The following is a 19,720-nucleotide window of genomic DNA, read 5'->3' as shown; positions in this document are numbered from 1 at the left end:
ATCGCAATGCGAACCCGCTCAAGCGCTCCATCGGAGCAACCCCAATCTCCATCCGCCTCCGATCACCAAACAGCAGCAACATCTACATCAGCACCTCCAGCGCAATCCACACCCCAAAAGACCTTCATCCTCCCCTCCACCGCCAGCGCCGACGCACGCTTCCTAACCCTCCCTAACCCGCGATCCGCCGAACCAACCCGCTACTTCTTCGACCCCAAACTAGGTGTATACGAATTCACCGTCCTCTCATCCCCGCCCACCGCGCCCCGAAGCACCCTACTCGTGCGCAATGCCACCTCATCACCCAGTAGCAACAAATCACAACCGCCAGCGCATATCTCCAAGAAAGCCGAACTCCTCATCGCCACCCCCATCGACATCCTCTTCTTCCTCATCCCCATCCTCACCGCAAACACCAAGCAGAACAACCTTTTCCAACCCCTAGACGACATCATCGACTCGCTTGACGAGGAGCTCCTCCCGCCTCACCTCCGCCATGTACTCTACGACGAAACCTTCCGCGAGACACTGCACGCCCGCGCCGCCGCGATAAGCGATTCCGTTGAAGCGGGCGACGAGAAATTGTTCCGCTTCAATGAGACGAAGCTCCTCCAAGAACTTGTCGCAAAGGCGGATAGAATGGTTAGCGTGGGGTTGCCTCCGAGTCTTGAGGAGAGGTTTGTGCGACAGGCGCTGGCTACGCCGTTGATGGCGGTGAAGCGGGATGATGTGGTAGCTACTACTACTACAGGGAAGGGAGAGAATAAGGAGAATGAGGGCGAGGAGGGAGAGAAGGAGGAGGAGAAGACAACCACCACCGACAATGAAGAAGCAAAGGAGCACCTCCCCGAAGGATTGAAAGCTCCTGACGGCGTAGCCAATCTTCTTCGGATATCTGTGGCATTAACATTCATGAAAGAGTGCTACTTATCCAAGGCGATGAGCGCGCGGATCGACGAGTTACTAGCTGCGCCGGAGAGTCCGAAGGATTTCAAGCCGATGCGGGATCATCTGGAGCTCGTGGCGAAGTTGAGGGCGGAGGCGTTGGCGGCGAGATCGGTGGGGGATTTCTCGCGGAAGAGAAGTGTGGAGGATCAGGAGGCTGCGGAGTCGAGGGCGGAGAAGAAGCGGAGGATGGAGGAAGAGGAGAAGAAGAAGAAGGCGGGTGAGTCGAGGGGGGTTCGGGATCTTAAGAAGGTTAACACGGTGGGGATGAAGAAGATGAGTGATTTCTTTGGAAAGGCGGCTGCGAAGAAGAAGACTTGAGAGTGCCGGTGGTTCTTGGATATATTGTGACTTTTTGAGGAGCCCTCTCGTCTTGCGACTGCCCTTGACTAGGGGCGGTGGACGTCGGAGGCTCGGACTATACAGGTCTGCATCCCAGCGGGATGAATAGATTCCTGGGGTGTTCAGTTACCCTACTGGGGCCTTGGGCGTATCAACTCGGGCGTTTGAACTGCCTGCGATTGGGGTCGAACCCATTTGCTGAGAGGTAAAAGGTATTCAAGAATAACAACCCCGTCACAAAGATGATCCCATTTGTACATATACTCTCACACGATATACACAAGTGCTTGGAATTCCAATGGGACACAGAAGGCCGCGATTGTGATTGCATTCTGCAAGGGAAATGAGAACCAACGCTGAAATATACTACGTCGAAAAGAGAAAACCCGCCGTCCTTAAACCTCGACCTGAGCAATGGCTGCACCCGTGACCCTGTCATATATCATTAGTATCGTTGCCACGAGCGAGAGAAGAACCTAGGGGAGAGAAACATACATGAATGATCCGTTAGAGGGCTTACTGATGACCATGGCTTCAGCCAATTTCTCCTCGCTGATATCAGGGAAGTGCTTCAGGTAGTATTCCTCCTTCAAGGCCTTGGTAACAGCCTCGACCTTGGACTGAGGCAACATGTGGACGGTGCAACCGCCCCATCCGGCACCAGTCAGTCGGCTACCCAGGGTTCCCGCCCGACGAGCGATGTCGCAGATGTCATCCACTTCCGGGGCACTGCACTCGTATTGGGTGCGGCAAGAAGCCTGCGACTCGTTCAAGAGCTGACCCAGATACTGGATGCGCTTCTCGTCGAGGGTGCTCGCCTTAGCAAGGCATGCCTTGAAGTCCAGGACCCGACGGGCCTCGGTGAAGCAGTGCAGGGCACGCTGGCGAAGCAGGAAACGTTCTGCTTGCACAGGGAAGGAAGAGAGGTACTTGGCTTCGAGCTCGGGGACCGTGATACCAAGGAGCTTGGCGATCTCCTCGCGGGTGTATCCTTCCTCTTGCGTCAGAAGCTCCAGGGTGCTCTGGATGACGGAGTCGATCTGGTACTCCAGGGGATCGCCGAGACGGCCCTCTTTGCGCATCAACTCGTTGTGGAAGTTCCGGAGACTGAAGCCGAGGGAGCTGTTGTCCTTGGGAAGGGACAAGCCGTTCCGGGCAGCCAGGACCACGGCGGCGAGCGTGCACTCGGCGACACGAAGGTTGTAGTGACGGGGGGCGGTCTCGGCCTTGTTGGAGGTGACGAAACTCTGGGCCATGAGGAAGGTGATTTCCTCGTCTGCCTTGGGGATGGGAACGTGCTGAACGGAGAAGTTAGGGTAGAATTGGGTATACAGGAGGTAACCCCGGCGAGAGAAGATGGAGGCGGCTTGGTCCATGCTAGGTAAGCAGTAAAGTTAGGGCTCTGAACCGACAAAGTAGAATGGTTAGTTGCAACTTACCCTCCCGAGTAAACGCCAACTGCACGCTCAGACACTACTGCCAGATCAAGAAGATCCTGCTTCGAGACATCATGGTTGTTGGCCTTCATGACGGCCAAGGCACTGGCGCACACGAACGCCGCACTGCTCGAGATACCACCACCGGGAGGCACATTACCGTCCAGCAGGACCTCCATACTAGCGGGCACAAAAGAGCCATCTGCATTTTGCTTGCGCAAGAACTTTAGGGCGCCCAGCAGCCCCGCCTTGAAGTAACTAACCCACTCATGCTTTTTGGGGTCAATCTCAATGTCCGTGTCACGGGGCACGACGAACTCGCGGGTAGGGAATTTCTCCGGGTTGACATTGGAGATCTTTACAACGGATTCGGAGCCAGTCGCAGGGACGACTTTTACAGCAATGATCACATCCACGCTTACTGCTGTTGGGAGGACATCATAGAGGTTGTAGTCGATGTGCTCACCAATGATGTTCACGCGACCGGGACTGCGGGCCACGAAATCGGGGCGATGGGTGTAAACCTTGGTGAACTGGGAGACCAGATTGTTGAAACGAGACTGGTGGTGAGGAGCAACTGAGGTGACGGAGGCATCGTCGGTTGCGTAGACCTCAGCGATGGATTCCGTTTGGGGAACGAGTTCTTGCGGGGTTGCCATGGCGGGGTAGAATGTGAGGAAAAAGAGAAATGGCAGATCACACGGGAGGGGGAGCGGGATAGGGAAGAAGATGAGCAGAAGCAAGGGAATAGAGAAACAAAAAGAAGAAAAGAAAGCAGAAAGTAAGACAAATATATTTAATACAGGCTAAAACGTCAGCGTCCCTGAATCGCCAGGATAGGGAGGGAAAAATTCGAGCTGGTGGTGCTCCGCAGGGACCCTGATCGGTTCCGGATTGAGCACCGAACACACTGGTCACGGGCGGGATAGTCTGGAGGTGTTGATTCACTTGATTGCTTGAGGCCCGGGGAAAGAGTGGAGTGCCCGGAAATGACACTCGCTCGCTGGACGGAGAGACGGCTCTCCGACTCGCTTCTCCAGTTCTTTTCAACCGATTCCCCGTGTGTTTCGGCTGATTCGGGATGGGCCTGGACAGCCCCTCCGTTCGGTCGGGATATCCTTCTTTTAACGTGTCGAGCGTGAGCCCGTTCTGACTTCATCTCTGTGATATACTCTTTCTTCCCGCCTCATTGCCGATGGATTCATTGGCAGGTACCGGCCAGTTGACACCGGGAGAGGCATCCTCTTCCCAATAATCCCGCAAGACATTCAATTTAGCCGAACCTTGATGGCCCCGGCTTCTGGACGGCCGAGTGGATGCCAGACGTTGCGAATCACACGACCGTCTGTATAAGGGCCCGGTCAGCCACGACCAACTAGTACTATTGTGAGAACAATCATCAACTAATTCATAGTTAGACTACTGCTCTTAGTTCAGGTCTTGGTGTCTATGTCTAGTTGACTAATATTAGCTTACTCACCCGATCAAGTTAGGACTGACTCTTCAGAAATTGTGGGGTAACAACATCACACCCCGAGCGTTATCAAGAAACTGGAGATATTATATCTTGATATACAAACTTTTTTCTGGAAATGGGACGGTTGCTGTTCGGTATATGAGTTCATCCCGTAACTTTCCCAAGTTACTTCATTACAAGGTCAGGTGCTCCCGATCTCGGAGGTGCTCAATTTATCAAACCTTTGCGCCTATTTCTTGACTCGGGAAGGGTTTAATGGCCCGCGGAGGAATCCTCATGCGCACCTAATGTGAGGCGATAGAATGTTATATCCTCTTTGGTTCTTACCCTATGCGGAAGGACTGACTACGCCATTCTAGCCACAACGGCTCATTTTCCAAGTCACGAGCACGTAATCATGTACTCCGTCTGGAGTAAATTGGACGGGGAACGCAAGTTCGCACTGCAACAGAAACTCTGTGTGTCCGACGCAAGGCCGAACAAGCAACCTGCAGGCAGCCCGATGTATATGCTTGGCCGGTGCTCGGTCCAGCTTCAAGAATAAGAGGGTATACCAAAGGCCGAGGTGCCATGTTCCTAGATTATGGGCATTGGGAGGCATTGCTCGATATTTACTTGCCAATGTTTCGAGTGAGTCATCTTCAAAGTCAATGGACTACCCCTCCACGGAGAATTACTACGCTAGCAAATTGTATTGGATTTAGAATCATACAATACTTGCTTTCTTTTTCATGCCGGTTACCTGCATGTGATGGAGATGCATTAGCGAGCCGTATTCGGACCGGCACCCGCGGTAGGACTATATGTAGAAATTTCGAAAGGTCTGTGATTACCACAGATCGAAGGACTTGTGGTCAAAATAGAATCTGATGAAAACTGGTTACTACAAAGTGCCATATTTGACTCTTCTGTGACTCCTGATTGCTATGAGGACTAGAAGTATGTCAGCAGTGAACTGGGCTAACTAGTTGATGCTACAACCGTATAACTAGCGGTTGGAACCTTGACAAATGGGCCGCACCATGACAATGACTGAAAAAGAAGAATACGTGGTTGTGCAACGTCAATTTTCCATCATCATCAACATTCCTCGCCTGCACTAAATGCAATTCTGCACGGCGTTGCTCTGGAGAAAGAGCAAGGACTCAAACGAGTGACTTGCATCCCAATCAGGTGACCGCTTTCGCGTCCAGAAGGCCGATGATCGGAGCAGTGGGGTATCCGTAGCCAATGGGAAGACCCAGATTATTCGACTCCAACAGCGCTAGACCAGGACGGGCTAGAATGCAACCATAACCGTCCCCGAAGTCTGAGTCTTCGCTCCTGCCTTAAGGGACGCATCTCTTACTCACACTTCCTGGTCCCGTTCTTTTCCCCGTTGTGAGCACTCCCCTTTCCTCTGTTTTCAGGCCTGGCAGTCATCCGCCATCAAGATGATGCCTATGAGACCTTCTAAAAGCGCCATGCGCGCTCTGCATTATCAGAGGTATATTGCCTCCGGCAGAAAGACTTTTACCACTGCGTCCGTTGCTGCGACCGCGCCCCACCGCTTTTCAGCTCAGAAGAGATTCCAGAGCACCGCAACTGCTCCGGCTGAGTGAGTATTATCTACACCTAGCATCCAGCGAGCTGCTGGGCTGTTGATTACGGTTGCTAACATGTTATGTGAATTGCCAGAAATTCGAGACCCGTCCCGAGCCCTGCCTTCAATCAGGAACCTCACCGCAATGAGGTCTCGCCACTGCAAAATCGCCAGGTCCCCGAACTGGACGACTCGTATGCGGTCCCCTCGGCAATGCAATGACTCACGGAGTAGAGCTGACCTGATTCTTGGAGCGTAAACAGTTTTGTCGGACTCAGTGGAGGAGAGATCTTTCATGAGATGATGCTACGTCTTGGCGTCAAGCATGTCTGTGAGTCACGCGTCTTTTTTCTCCTCGGTTGCTCGATCTTCTTCAAGACCATACGGTTGACCCACTACCTTTAGTCGGTTACCCTGGAGGTGCCATTCTTCCCGTCTTCGATGCCATCTACAACTCCAAACACTTCGACTTTGTCCTCCCGAGACATGAGCAGGGCGCCGGACACATGGCCGAAGGCTACGCCCGTGCCTCTGGAAAGCCCGGTGTCGTCCTTGTCACCTCCGGCCCTGGAGCCACCAACGTTATCACCCCTATGCAGGATGCCCTTTCGGACGGTACCCCCATGGTCGTCTTCTGCGGTCAGGTGCCCACCAGCCTGATCGGTACCGACTCTTTCCAGGAAGCCGATGTTATCGGTATCTCCCGTGCTTGCACCAAGTGGAACGTCATGGTCAAGTCCGTCGCTGAACTCCCCCGCCGCATCCAGGAGGCCTTTGAGATTGCCACCAGCGGCCGCCCCGGACCTGTCCTCGTCGATCTGCCCAAGGATATCACCGCCGGTATCCTTCGTAAACCCATCCCGATGAACAGCACCCTGCCCTCTCTCCCCAGCGCTGCGACCATGGCCGCCCGCGAACTGAGCATGCAGCAGCTGAAGGGTACCATCAACCGTGTGGCCCGCCTCGTGAACGTCTCCAAGAAGCCCATCCTGTATGTGGGTCAGGGTCTCCTTGCTCGCCCCGATGGCCCCCAGGTCTTGAAGGAGCTGGCCGACAAGGCTTGCATCCCCGTCACTACCACTCTCCAGGGTCTGGGTGGTTTCGACGAAACGGACCCCAAGGCTCTGCACATGCTGGGCATGCACGGATCTGCCTATGCCAACATGGCCATGCAGGAGGCTGATCTCATCATCGCCATCGGTGCTCGCTTCGATGACCGTGTGACCGGTAACATCTCCAAGTTCGCCCCCCAGGCCAAGCTTGCTGCCTCGGAGAACCGTGGTGGTATCGTCCACTTCGAGATCATGCCCAAGAACATCAACAAGGTCGTCCAGGCCAACGAGGCTGTTGAGGGTGACTGTGCCGACAACATCCGTCTCCTCCTGCCCCACATCGACGCTGTTCCTGAGCGGAAGGAGTGGTTCGAGCAGATCAACGACTGGAAGGCTCGGTTCCCCTTCTCCCTCTATGAGAAGCAGACTGCTGAGGGACCCATCAAGCCCCAGGCTGTGATTGAGAAGCTCAGCGATCTCACTGCTCACATGAAGGACCGTACTGTTATCACTACTGGTGTCGGTCAGCATCAGATGTGGGCTGCTCAGCACTTCCGTTGGCGCCACCCCCGTACCATGATCACCTCTGGTGGTCTTGGAACTATGGGATACGGTCTTCCCGCTGCTATCGGTGCCAAGGTTGCTCGCCCTGACGCTCTTGTTGTTGATATCGACGGTGATGCCTCCTTCAACATGACCCTGACTGAACTCACCACTGCTGCTCAGTTCAACATTGGCGTCAAGGTTCTCCTCCTGAACAACGAGGAACAGGGTATGGTGACGCAATGGCAGAACCTGTTCTACGAGGACCGGTACTCTCACACTCACCAGAAGAACCCCGACTTTGTCCCGATGGCCCAGGCCATGGGTGTTGCCGCGGACCGCTGCACCAAGCCCTCGGAGGTTGAGGAGAAGCTGAAGTGGCTGATCGAGCAGGATGGCCCTGCTCTTCTGGAAGTCTTCACTGATCGCAAGGTGCCTGTGCTCCCCATGGTGCCCGCTGGCTGTGCCCTGCACGAGTTCCTTGTTTATGACGAAGGTATGTTCACTATGATTATTTCTGATTGGGCGAATGAATGCTAATATGGGTTTCTGCAATACAGCCAAGGAGAAGGAGCGTAAGGCTCTGATGAAGAAGCGGAAAGTTCCCGGTTTCTAAGTGATGCCGCGGACGCTAGCGATGAGTTGCCATGCCTGTTATTTGAAAGCTGCAAAAGTGCCCACCCATTTCTGATCTCTTGATATCCATGGCGTTTCTGGCAGGTTCTAAAACGCTAGCGGGTGCCGGTCTGCGCCCCGGAGACAAGCTGCAGCGGTCTCATCCGACCAGGGAGCCTTGAACTAGCATGCTGCAGGACCGCGAGAAGCATCCTATAGTGAGCTCCACTCGGTCCTGTACCCCTAGCGGTGTGCGCCAAAAGGGGTCCTGAGCTGATAGACCTTTTAGCTGGGCTTGAACCTCCTTTACCTTTTTTTTTTCTTCCTTTTCATTCTCACCGTTTGCATTTATGGCTTGCACGCAAAAGTTGCCTCAGACATTGTTGTGGGAAATCCAGCTGTATATAATCCTTATGTTGCTGTAATTTTTTGTATGACCTTGGAAATACCATCATGAGGCATTGAAGAGGGAGAAGTGTTCCTGAATGACGCGATTGTTAGTGCTGACTTGCACAGCTACGTAGATTATCTTTAAATCACTAGTGAGCAGCTAGTGCATGTAAAACTCATCCAGATTGCTGCATCCGTCATGATGGCGCAAAGTGAGGTGATCGGAACTAGACATCACGTGATATGCGCCTTTCTTTTTCGCCGCCGAACAGCCGCGGTTCACATCCGAAGGTCACTAGCGGGGGCTGGGAAGTGGGAAGTCGTACGGAGTAACTACGGAGTAGGCTTTGTCTGATTCCAGTTGGTCCTGAGAGTCTGAGAGTCTGGGTCGAACTGAGACACCGTCTGACTTGCTGACTGCGTTATTTGCTTCTGCTGCTGCTACTGCGGCTTCTACTGGGGCAGAGTGCAGATGTTGGAGCTGCCTAATAGGGCTGTGACTCTCTCACTTCCTCCCCTCCGTTCTCGTCTTCAGTTCATCTCTCTTTCTCTCTCTGACTCAACTGAACCTTGACTGACTAACTAACCTTCTTCTCTCCACACATGATGCAGTGCTGATTTCCGTAATTCCCTCCACTTCTCTACTACTACTGTTGTATCCACCCCTCTTGTGTCTCCCACATCATGGCCTCCATCCCAGGTTATTCGGCCTCTAGCCGGCCACAGTCATCCGATAACAATACTACATCCTCTACCCAACAGAACAGCGTATCTACGAATATAACAACCAGCGCTTCATCCACCGAATCGTTTGAGAGTAGCGATACCGTCCTGCTCAACGGCACCTCAGATACCGCCACCGCCCATGGCTCCCCGACGAGTCCGACCCTCGTCGATGCTGGTGAGGAACCACGCAGGTGTTGGATTTGCTATACAGATGAGACGGAGGATTCCCCCCTCAATTCACAATGGCGCTCGCCATGTCCTTGCGCCCTAACCGCCCACGAAGCTTGCCTGCTCGACTGGTTGGCGGATCTCGAGAACCCCCGATCGCGGAGGCGCAACGGCCATGACGCAAAGATGCTGTGCCCGCAATGCAAGACCGAAATCGTCGTTTCCCGCCCCCGGAGCTATATTGTGGACATAGTGCGACTAGTTGAGCGCGCCGCGGGTCGGATGGTCCTCCCAGGAATGGTCTTCACGCTGGGGGCAACCGTGTGGGCGGGGTGCTGTGCGCATGGGGTATATTCAATGTATTTTGTCTTTGGCACAGACGAGGCTCGACAGATCTTGGAGGAAACGGCAGATGGGGCATGGAATTCGGGGCTTAACCTGGGATTGCCCCTCATTCCACTCGTGTTGATCTTCTCACGCACCCGGTACGCAGATGGGCTACTCCCTGCCATTCCCGTGATGTTTTTCGCCACACATCAACCAGGACAGGAGCTGGAGTTGGATCTTTGGCCCCCCAGTGCAGCAGTTACGTTTGCCGCTCTTCCGTACCTGAAGAGCTTTTATGGCAGTATCTACGAAAGAATGTTCGGCAAGTTGGAGCGGAGGTGGATCGCGGAGGTGCAGCCGCGCCAGTCGGATGTCAATGAGTTTGACGATAATGCGCCGCCCGAACATCCCGAGCCAGATCCACCCAATGATGATAACGGGGTTCTGATGGAGATCGATTTGGAGCTACGCATGGGCAACGAAGACGGACCGCAGGGCTTGTTCGGCTTCAATGGAGGCAACGCGCAGGGTGGCGGACAAGGGCAGAACCAGGGTGGAAACGGCCAACCCTTGGGCTTGGGTCGACGGGATGAGCTGGTAGCCGACACAAGCAGTCTGGCGGATATTATTCTCGGGGCGCTTGCGTTTCCCGCCATATCTGCGTCGATGGGCGGGCTGTTGAAGTACGTTTTACCCACTTCATGGACGACCCCGTCTACACTAGGCAAGGTCCGACCAGGACTGCTGCAGACCCGCTGGGGCCGGAGCGTAGTTGGCGGATGTGCGTTTGTGCTATTGAAGGATGCGTTGGTTCTGTACTGTCGGTGGAAGTTGGCGCAAACCCATCGACGCCGCAGAGTGCTGAACTACGATCGGTCGAAGAAACGAGTCAGCGGGAAGGCTGAGAGTCGGTAGTTGGGAGGTCTAAGTTGGGGGGGGAAGGTGATGGATGCATTTCTGGCGTTTAGGCTGATGGATTGAGATACACTCTTTGCTGGTTTTATTTTACCTTTATTGCAATTGATGACGAGCGATGAGCTGGCGGATGCCCATGCAGATAAAAGTGTGAATACATACCACTTCATTTCTTCTACAAATTATTGTAATTAAATTGTCAGCGAGTCAATAAGTGATAGTCCTGTACGGAGTATAAGATTAAGGCAGAAAACCCGCGCTTACTTAGCGCGCGGCAGATAACCAGCCAACCAACCAGCCAACCCGAGCTAACCTGATCAAACTTCCGCTCCGGCGCAGTGTCTGTTCTTCCGACAATTCTCAGATATCCCGACTACAACCACCACCACCCCAGAACCACCAAGAAGCAAGAGACAAGAAAAGAGGGATCGAATCAAAATGCGCACCCTCTCCCCGGTCCTTGCCTCCCTGGCATCCGTCTTCCGCATCCCAATGACGCGCCCAACCCTGACCAGCACCGCCGCCAACAGCATCACCAACACCCTCCGCCAATCCCAACTCCAGTCTCAAACCCAAACCCACCAATTCAGCACAACCACCACCCTCCAAAAGAGAAAAGAGTCCGGTTTCCGCGGCGACCGCAGAATCAGTACGCCTTCCCTATTCCCATATACCCATATACCCAATCCTCAAACCCCCTACCAACCATGCTAATAAAATAATTATAGCTCTAATCCGCTACTTCCTCCACCACCCCCTCACTCCCCGACCCCTCCGGTTCTCCCGCACTCGATTCCTCCGACACTGGACGATCCACCGCGCGTGGAACCTCTACCAGGGCCAACTGCGCCGGAAGCACGAACTGGAACTGCAGAGACAGTGGCAGGCGATGCAAGCTGCGTGCGAGGAGTTGCGGACGGGTGCGGGTGACGGTGGCAAGCTGTTCAGGAAGAGTATGATTAAGACGGGTGTGTTTAGGGATTTGGTCCCCATTGAGTATGCCAGGTTGCAGACGGAGGGGCCGAGTAGGGAGGGGTGGAATCATGAGTGGAAGAGGTCTTAGATTAATCATCTTTCTGGAGGAAAGATGAATTGGGGAGAAGGGGGTTTATCTTCAGTGAAGAAGGGGGGACAGAGGGTAGAAAATAGAGTGGTTTGTTGAGGGTATGGATGCGGTTGTGTTATACTATTGTTATGTATGTGTCTGTTTTTCTATTTTGTATAATATTCAATGCAATTTGGCTTAGTTCTTGGTCATTACTGTAGAGTGGAGGGTAGGTATAGTGGGTACAATTTCTCAATACAGGTATAACCGCTAGTGACAGTAAGACACATCAGAAAAGCAAAACACAACAACAGGCAAAGATAGCAACACCAAAGGAATGACCGTTCAACGAATGTCACCAAGCGTGTCCCCCCGGAGACCAAGGGTATGTCAACATGCGAAATTTGATACTCGAACACAAAAGAAGAGGCCCTCCCAAACGCCGCAAATGCAAGATATATCGATTCAACATCCCGTCACCCTCACTGTCTCCCTTTTCTTTCCGAAATCCAATTCAAACTGGCTCACGCGTGGTTCGCGCGGCAACTGCAACTGCAACTGCAACATGCTCAAAAGCGCATAGCAAATGAACCCATCATGGCTGGCATGCAAAATCGCTGAAATACCATCAGAGTCGGCGACGTATCTATCGCAAAGTCGTTATTACCCCGTTATAGCACAATGCAACACGAGCTCTTTCGCTTGTCGAACGTCAGGAGCGCAGCACGTGTGGCCGCCTCAAATACATCGTCAACGCCCTCGCCGGTTAACGAGGAACACTCGAGATACTTGCGGGCTCCGATCTGCGTTGAGATGTCGCTTCCTTCTTTGGACGTCACGAACTTCAGCGACTTCTTTCTCATCTCCTCGACGGCCAGAGGATCCTCCCGCAGATCTTTCTTCAACCCGACCAGGATGATCGGGACACCTGGACATCGTTCGTTGGCTTCTTCAATCCACTACAAGCAACCAGTCAGCGCAGCCTCAACAGTGATGAAATTGGGTCAGACAACCTTGTGTTTGACGTTCTCGAGCGAATCGGGCGTGTCCACAGAGAACCCAATGAGGATCACATGCGCCTTGGAATAAGCGAGCGGACGCAATCGTTCGTAATCTTCCTGACCAGCAGTATCCCATAGTGCCAATTGGACTGAACGACCATCCACTCTGCAATCCGTCACATAATTCTCGAATACTGTTGGGACCTGATTGATACGGCGACAGTCAGATGCATGCTAAGTAGTCAGCGAAGGGAGGTGATAGGTACGAACATAGTGCTACAGATCAGAAACCGGTTAGCCAATGAAACATCATCGATCTCCGCCGCGCAATGGCGAAGAGGCTTGGTGGACTTACGGTTGGAAAATAGCCCAGGGTGAAGACGCTGAGCAGACTGGTCTTCCCACAGGCACCATCCCCGATGATCACCAACTTTCTACATGCAGGTCAGCTCAGGGCCCCATTCGTCATGGCATGGATGATGCATTGGGGGCTGGCTGCACCCCCGCACCCCCTCTATACGAGCAATCCGGTCGAGTGACAGCGGGTGGGCTGATAACGGGAACCAGAAATCGGCAGTAGATAACATGATGGCCTCAGGTTGGAAACAGGAACACAGGGACCAACAACATTGCGGTTTAACATACCTGCGCATCACATTATCATTCTGTTGTTGTTGAGCCATTTTTTTTTTTCACGACCGGCTGGGATCACGGATCCCTGAAGCAATGGAAGCGAGAATGCACGAATGGGTCGAGGCAATGCGAGGGCGCTGACGAGCCCTGGCGGAACCCGGAACGGAATAAAGAATCAGGCAGCAGCAGGCAAGGCTGGCCAGAACTGCGGTCGGGACAATGGCCAAGGATAAGTAAGAAGAATTTGATGGGATGGAGAAGGAGGGGAGAGAAAATTGAATTAGTGATGAAGCCCCTCCCCCTATAATTAAAAGTAAAAGATACAAGAATGAGGAGGAGGCCAGGGAAATGGGAGAGGGGGGGAGGAGAATGAATTGGATGATGATAATCTGGGATTATTTGATGGGGGGAAGAAGTGGATTTGGGGGAGTCCAAGAGGAGTGTCTCGTTCGTTCGGGAAGGCGGTCGAGCGTTTGAGGCTGACGCTGATCCGGAAGGGAAAGAAACGAAGAAGTTTTGGGAAAAAAAAACGGGTAAATACGCACCTCCAATACGATTTCCCAACCGTGGTTCAGCAGACGGGAAATAACTTAGTCACTTAGTAGATAGCTTGCTTCACTATAACAGTACTTAATATAGAGAGGGCAGGGAGAAGGTGAGATGATGTTGATGATGATGATGATGATATGAAGGAATTAGAGGCACTCCATTGCATCCTCATAATCCAGGCATCTCACTCCATATATATAACTCCAATCAATACGGCCTCCCACCACGCTGACGAATGGGCACGAATAGCATCGAATGGACGCCCAGCACCACCACAACCCAGCCAATCCTACCGGCAGCTAAACGACTCCCCCATAGTAATCAAAAGGAAGGAGGGATCGACCCAGTGATGGCCCAGCTGAAGAATCGTCACCGCACGGCCGCTTGTTACTAAGGTTAGAGATTTGTCTCAGACGTTGCAGACTAGACGAGTGGTTATTTCGCGATAGTCGCTGTAGTCGCTGTTACTATTCCGAGGGTGGACTCGTGGAGAGCGCGCTGAGCCAGAAGGGAGGGCCTGGAGAGGAGAGTCACGCCGGGACCAGGGGCCATGCACTGCTTACCATTGGACCATTGGATCATTTTCTCTCTCTCTCCCAACTCCCAAGATAGTATATTTATAGACCCCCGGATGTTCTGGCAGGGAGGATGCCGACGAATGGGCAAGTCCGGTTTCCCGTTTTTCGTTTTTTTTTTTTTTTTCCCTACTTTCTCCCTCGTGGTGGAGGGGAGGATGTTCCTTTTTGTTTATTTTTTTCCCTGACCCAGCCAAACCCGTTGTTGATCAAACTTCAGACACACACTGGGCTCCACTGGATACTTACTAACTATTAGATAGCAGTTAGTTCCCACTGCTAAAATCTCTCAAGTCTCAACAGTGCCATTTCTTTTCTCACCTTCCTTCGTGAATCATTGCCTTGTGCCCCGTTTACCTCTGGAAGGGAGAATGCATGTGTACTAGTTAACTAGTAGATTCGGAACTAGTTACGGCGCCCTAAATCCTGGCACTTGTAACTAGTCTCCCGATCCCCTTTACACAGTACAGCCACTTCAGGGGGTGAGCTCCATCATACTATGGCTGAGCACTTAGCAGGGCTGTCCTCGTCTCCAGTCAATGCATGACATGACATTCTGCTGCATCCATCCCTGGCTCACGATGACCCAGCTTGTGTCTACTCTTTTTCTATTCCGCTAAGACATGGATAATACCACTCATTATACCCTGACACCGTGCATAAATTCTAGGCTTGAATAGACCACTCGTAGAGCTTCCCGGTAAATGGAGTTCCCAACATGATAATTACTTCCGAGACATCGCTCCTAGCGCCGCATTAAGGTACAGAAATGAGTAGAGAGTCCGGATCCCTCCAAAAATATTCACAGTAAAAAAAGAAAGAAAAAATAAAGAATTCCAATCCCGAATCCATCATATCTTCACCTTGTCAATATCATAGACCAGATACTTCTGACCAATTCCCCATGCTCTCAACCCCAATCGGTTATATAGTCCATAAGCAATCCACGCCATGTACTCCTTCATCCACAACCCCCACGGACCGACGTTCTTTCGCCTGTCTCCATTCTTGGCAGCCAGATTGTATATTTCCATGATGCGCGGTCTCCGGATCTCCTCGTATTTGGCGAATGCATCTTTCAAACTCCGCTCATCGTCGTTCAATACCCGCGACAGCAAGAACACATCCTCCAACGCCATGGACACTCCCTGGCCCGCATGAGGCTGCATCGCATGCGCTGCATCCCCGAGCAGCACCGTACGAGAAGTATACCACTTCCCGCCCAGCGGGAGCCGGAAGATGGGATAAAAGCCAACGACGTCCGTCCGATTCACCACCTTCGTCAATGCCTCCCGCCATTCTCCCTTGCCCTCTCCGACGATCTGCAGGATGGTATCCTTGTACCCCGCAACCTCTTTCTGACGTCGCTCCTCCCACCCATCTCGCGCATCGCCAGACTCCGAGTGAGGGATGGGCGTTTCCCGGGAAAAGAACCAGAAGAGCTTGTCCCCAGACGGAGAGCATGGCATCATGGCCAAAATACCAGTGCGAGTGAGAAACGCGTTTGCATGCGTCCTCAGCGCCTCCGGAAGGCCTGTGCAGTCAATGATGGACTGCGTTCCCGCGATCCCGGAGTATTCGGGCACAATGGACGGATCGACATGCAGTCGACGGACACTAGAGTGGAGTCCATCGCATCCGAGAAGCATGTCGGCCGTATCAGTCGAGCCGTCGGAAAAGGTCACGGTGACATCTGTGGGAGACTCGGTGACTGAAATGATGCGCTTGTTGTAATGGACGGGTATTTGGTCTTTTGCAACAGCATCGAGGAAAACACCCTGAAGGTCTTTGCGACGAATACGCAAGTATCCGAAGCCGGTTTGCTGATTTGCCCAGCCAGAGATGTCAATGTTTGTAAGGCTGCCGCTTGATAGCGAGTGGATCTCGATGTCGTTGACGAAAGATCCGCATGCGACAAGCTCCTCATGGAGCCCGAGTCGATGGATTAGGCGCATTCCATTTGGGAATAGGCCTATAGCACCGCCTAGGGTGGTCGGTTCCGGGCGTAACTCGTATACGGTAATGGCGATATTGTTGTTACGGTGCAGTTGGAGGGCGGCGGCGAGGCCGGCAGGGCCTGCACCGATGATGATGGCCTGGTTGGGTATGTTAGCTAGATAACATAGCTGAAGAAGATAGACTCACCTTCTGGATAGCAGGCATATGGAAATAGTGCTTGGTTTGAGAGTGGATTGCTGGTTAGGCCGGTCAGCCATCGTTCATCTTATACTTCAATCTCACGAAAAGTGGTTGATGAAATCGGGTTTAGTCCCCGCGGAGAGCTGGCGAGGCCGTGGAGGGAGTTGCCTAGAATAGTTTAGTCCGGTACCTGGCACCAGAAAATGACGCTCGGTACTGAGGTTCAACCACACCCACATGTACCTGACCCAAAGCAGTGTTTCTCAAGTTGATCATCGGCATGAGTGAGACGGAACCAGCGGGCATGATTTGCTGGTGACAATGAGCTGTTCTGTGTATACGCGGCATACTGAGTCTATCAGCTTATCAGAAAAGAGGAATTGAAGTAGCAGTGGCCTGGAGGAGCATCTGACATGTGATAGCGACGTTGCTGGTCCTATCCAAATAGGCCACTTCTCCTTCGATACCTTGCGGGATAAGTACATGCAGACAGTATTAATTTGCCGGTGTTTAATCAAAGCATCATATACTGATAGCTAGAAGCATCACAGGTGACCAAGGCATAAGCTTGTAAAGCACAGACGTTGGTAAATCCTGTCAAGTGGAGACATGAGTCGAACATCTCAGGATAGGCTTATCAATACATGGTTCCTCCATACACTATAGTAACTCTTATCAGTCCTATGGTGTCTCTCCCAGCAAACTATCTATTGTAGCTTTAAGACTTGTTCTTCATTTTTCTGCATAGTTCAACTTTCGCGAGCGTTTTCTGTTTGCTTGTAAGAATCAATACCAGCTTATTACCTAACCTGCTTGAACCTTGGCGTGGTTTTGAACGCCACAGGAACCCCATGTTGATTCCTCGCTCCCTTCCTTGGTACGATTCATGGAAATGTGGACAATCGATCACCACTACCTCTAATGACAACCAGATCTCTTTTTTCTCTGGGTGAGCGCCTCATCGGTAAAGTAGGTACCTATAAAGTTACCCCGCAGATTTCGGAATTCGTATATCTTGCAGTGTAAGCGCTGGTCGTCCTGGGTCAACTCTTAAATACTAAGCCACAACCAATAGGAATCAACACAAGAGCCCCGTTGTTGTGAAGAGCGTAGAAGGCCATTGGCGCCTCCAGAATGAGCGTGACGTTCTCAACCGTTATCAGAATCGCTGCCCGAACCTGCGGCCCCTCCTGTATGAGATACATGATCCGGCGGAGCCTCCAGCTATTGTTCTGAAGTACCTTGATGACGATGTGACCCGGGCGTCTAGGAAAGAAAGACTTACAAGGCAGGAAATCAAGTACGTAGCCAAGAATGTGCTGGAAGCCTTGCAAGTGTTGCATGAGGAGGGCTATGTTCACACAGGTCCAAAACTTCCCATGCCTCCATACGTTATGGTCATCCTGACAGTGCCTTCAGACATAAAAACCGAGCAACATCCTAGTGAACTACAGCAACGAAGAGAGTCGGTTTTCAGACGTCCAATTGGCTGACTGTGGCGGCGTCTTCCCTACCGATTCGGAATACGCCCAGGACGGTGTGCAGACAGGAACAAGCCTCTTTCGGGCCCCCGAGGTGCATCTTGAAATTCCATGGGGCACTGCTGCAGATATCTGGAGTTTTGGAGTGACAGCTAGTTGGCCCCGACCCCTTAGTATGACATAGCAAGACTAATACTCCCCTAGCTGATCAACCTGATCTGGGGGTTCGATTTCCACCTTTTCGAGCCGGATGTGCCAGAAGGGCACGAGTTGTATGACGTTAAGGTTTTGGTGCTGCAACATCAATGGTTTGGGCCCTTCTCCCAATCTCTTACAAGGAGATTTCCGACCAGGAGACTCAAGAAAATATCATGCGCGTCATGTCTGTTATCCCACCCGAAAAACTGAAGCCGTTTAGGTATCTGCGTGAAAGGGAGATCTGCGATGCAGACAAGGCGTTTGTTCTTAGGATTATGAAGCTTGACCCAAGAGACCGACCTACTGTGAAGGAGCTCCTGCAGGATGAGTGGTTTACCGAAAAGTCAGAGAGAACGGTGGGCTGGTATCCCAAGCAAGAGTGGGAGCAGATGCATCAGAAGCGTGGAGAGCATTAGAGCAATAGAGCCATCGAGATGCCTATTTCCAAACACAAGTCTAATTGAGTAAAGTCGTAGTAATGAAAGGGATGTGCAAGGTTTCGAAGGGTACTATTCTTTTAGTATTGGGCAACTCAATGTTCTTTTGATCACTTTCGCAGTGCACTGGTTACAGACTAGTATTTAGTGACCAAGCTAGAGCCGATATGCCTGTCCCCCTCGGCCGTCACTCCATCCTGCTCACTTGTTTTCCGCAGCAATAATCTTATCAGCCATCGCGGGAAGGGTCTCTGCCATGACTTCCATCTCTCCAAATAATTCCACAATAGGCTCCTTCTCCCAGATGCTGCAGTATGCTCCTTTATACCTGTGTGTCATGTGTGAGCTACTCCTATCTCCGCCGCGATAACGCGTCATTTAGTGCAGCTGTACTCACCCCGCACGACGAGCCGCCGAAACGTCCCACATATGACCAGCAGCAAACCAGGGTTGTCCGTGCTGGGAAAGCTGCTCGAGGAGCGGTTGGTACACTCGCAAGTCTGGCTTGCCTATGCCCTGTGAGTCACAGGATTTCAGATTCTCTGCGGGCCATTCAAGACCAGCGTTGGCGAAATATCCCCCCACCCTCGCAGCGTCCCCCGCTGTGAGCGCCCAGACAGTGAATCCAGCATCACGCAGCTTAGTGACGCACTCGGCCGCTCCTGGACGTAGTCCAAGTTTGGCATATCTACTCATGATAAACTCAAGATCGCTCTTCGTGGCAAAGCTGCGCGGGTCTTCGATGCCAGCCATCTTGAGCATTCGGTAGAAGAGCAACTCCAGACAAGTGGCGAAGGGCTTATACTGGGCCGACAAGCTCAGATATGTGTACTCGCGCTCCGCGACCTCAATCCAGGTGTATCCTAGCAAGGATGGCTTGATGCCCTCCGCACGGAGGCGGTCGCCCAGTTGCGTGTCGATCGCATCGAAGAGGATATCGTAGGAGACCAGTGTGCCGACAATGTCGAACACCACATTCTTACTGCCGGTCATGGTGCTGGTGCTGATCTATTATAGGGACCAAATTGGAAGAGTTGGGAGAGTGGTAGAAGGTTTGGCTTTCGTTGAACTTGGCCAGGCCATTGGTCTACCTTCTTATACACCTGACTCTAAAACTAGTAGACATGGGTCATAGAGCACAGAT

At 52.4% G+C, this 19,720-nt stretch overlaps 9 protein-coding genes across 9 annotated transcripts; 5 read left to right on the top strand and 4 right to left on the bottom strand.

Moving 5' to 3' along the window:
- Positions 1-6: 6 nt before the first annotated feature.
- Positions 7-1,266, top strand: ASPBRDRAFT_126188 (uncharacterized protein; the record flags this gene model as incomplete). The annotated part of the gene is made up of 1 exon (XM_067617850.1): positions 7-1,266. One exon carries the CDS (start codon positions 7-9, stop codon positions 1,264-1,266), a length of 1,260 nt encoding a protein of 419 aa, XP_067479170.1.
- Positions 1,267-1,682: 416 nt separating this feature from the next.
- On the bottom strand, positions 1,683-3,382 carry ASPBRDRAFT_125845 (galactokinase galE; the record flags this gene model as incomplete). The annotated part of the gene is given in 3 exon segments (XM_067617825.1): positions 1,683-1,763; positions 1,779-2,664; positions 2,727-3,382. The coding sequence occupies 3 exon segments, from the start codon at positions 3,380-3,382 to the stop codon at positions 1,683-1,685; spliced, it is 1,623 nt and encodes a 540-aa protein (XP_067479169.1).
- A 2,251-nt stretch (positions 3,383-5,633) lies between these two features.
- On the top strand, positions 5,634-7,993 carry ASPBRDRAFT_55175 (acetolactate synthase catalytic subunit; the record flags this gene model as incomplete). Its single annotated transcript, XM_067627354.1, has 5 exons — positions 5,634-5,797; positions 5,878-5,976; positions 6,037-6,113; positions 6,188-7,873; positions 7,938-7,993. 5 exons carry the CDS (start codon positions 5,634-5,636, stop codon positions 7,991-7,993), a joined length of 2,082 nt encoding a protein of 693 aa, XP_067479168.1.
- Positions 7,994-8,684: 691 nt separating this feature from the next.
- ASPBRDRAFT_43300 (RING finger domain protein) lies at positions 8,685-10,764 on the top strand. The gene has a single exon (XM_067624966.1). The coding sequence runs from the start codon at positions 9,067-9,069 to the stop codon at positions 10,516-10,518; it is 1,452 nt and encodes a 483-aa protein (XP_067479167.1). The 5' UTR covers positions 8,685-9,066; the 3' UTR covers positions 10,519-10,764.
- Positions 10,765-10,956: 192 nt separating this feature from the next.
- On the top strand, positions 10,957-11,581 carry ASPBRDRAFT_196051 (mitochondrial 54S ribosomal protein mL40; the record flags this gene model as incomplete). The annotated part of the gene is made up of 2 exons (XM_067620931.1): positions 10,957-11,167; positions 11,247-11,581. 2 exons carry the CDS (start codon positions 10,957-10,959, stop codon positions 11,579-11,581), a joined length of 546 nt encoding a protein of 181 aa, XP_067479166.1.
- A 653-nt stretch (positions 11,582-12,234) lies between these two features.
- On the bottom strand, positions 12,235-13,247 carry rho2 (putative Rho GTPase Rho 2; the record flags this gene model as incomplete). Its single annotated transcript, XM_067617876.1, has 5 exons — positions 12,235-12,522; positions 12,577-12,768; positions 12,835-12,840; positions 12,920-12,998; positions 13,210-13,247. The coding sequence occupies 5 exons, from the start codon at positions 13,245-13,247 to the stop codon at positions 12,235-12,237; spliced, it is 603 nt and encodes a 200-aa protein (XP_067479165.1).
- A 1,925-nt stretch (positions 13,248-15,172) lies between these two features.
- ASPBRDRAFT_55170 (FAD-dependent oxidoreductase) lies at positions 15,173-16,484 on the bottom strand (the record flags this gene model as incomplete). The annotated part of the gene is made up of 2 exons (XM_067627353.1): positions 15,173-16,417; positions 16,467-16,484. The coding sequence occupies 2 exons, from the start codon at positions 16,482-16,484 to the stop codon at positions 15,173-15,175; spliced, it is 1,263 nt and encodes a 420-aa protein (XP_067479164.1).
- An 897-nt stretch (positions 16,485-17,381) lies between these two features.
- On the top strand, positions 17,382-18,555 carry ASPBRDRAFT_196048 (putative serine/threonine protein kinase; the record flags this gene model as incomplete). The annotated part of the gene is made up of 5 exons (XM_067620930.1): positions 17,382-17,482; positions 17,536-17,825; positions 17,905-18,086; positions 18,146-18,226; positions 18,295-18,555. 5 exons carry the CDS (start codon positions 17,382-17,384, stop codon positions 18,553-18,555), a joined length of 915 nt encoding a protein of 304 aa, XP_067479163.1.
- Positions 18,556-18,777: 222 nt separating this feature from the next.
- Positions 18,778-19,569, bottom strand: ASPBRDRAFT_30283 (uncharacterized protein; the record flags this gene model as incomplete). Its single annotated transcript, XM_067622759.1, has 2 exons — positions 18,778-18,904; positions 18,974-19,569. The coding sequence occupies 2 exons, from the start codon at positions 19,567-19,569 to the stop codon at positions 18,778-18,780; spliced, it is 723 nt and encodes a 240-aa protein (XP_067479162.1).
- Between the last annotated feature and the right edge of the window lie 151 nt (positions 19,570-19,720).

The sequence above is a fragment of the Aspergillus brasiliensis genome (genome assembly GCF_001889945.1).
Source record: "Aspergillus brasiliensis CBS 101740 unplaced genomic scaffold ASPBRscaffold_6, whole genome shotgun sequence".
Taxonomy (NCBI): Eukaryota; Fungi; Ascomycota; class Eurotiomycetes; order Eurotiales; family Aspergillaceae; genus Aspergillus; species Aspergillus brasiliensis.
Note: the sequence above shows the minus strand (reverse complement) of the source record. Positions and strands in the feature narration are given on the sequence as shown.

Excerpts from the sequence above, each read along its gene's own strand:
- ASPBRDRAFT_43300 (XM_067624966.1), top strand. The coding sequence starts at position 9,067 with ATGGCCTCCATCCCAGGTTATTCGGCCTCTAGCCGGCCACAGTCATCC.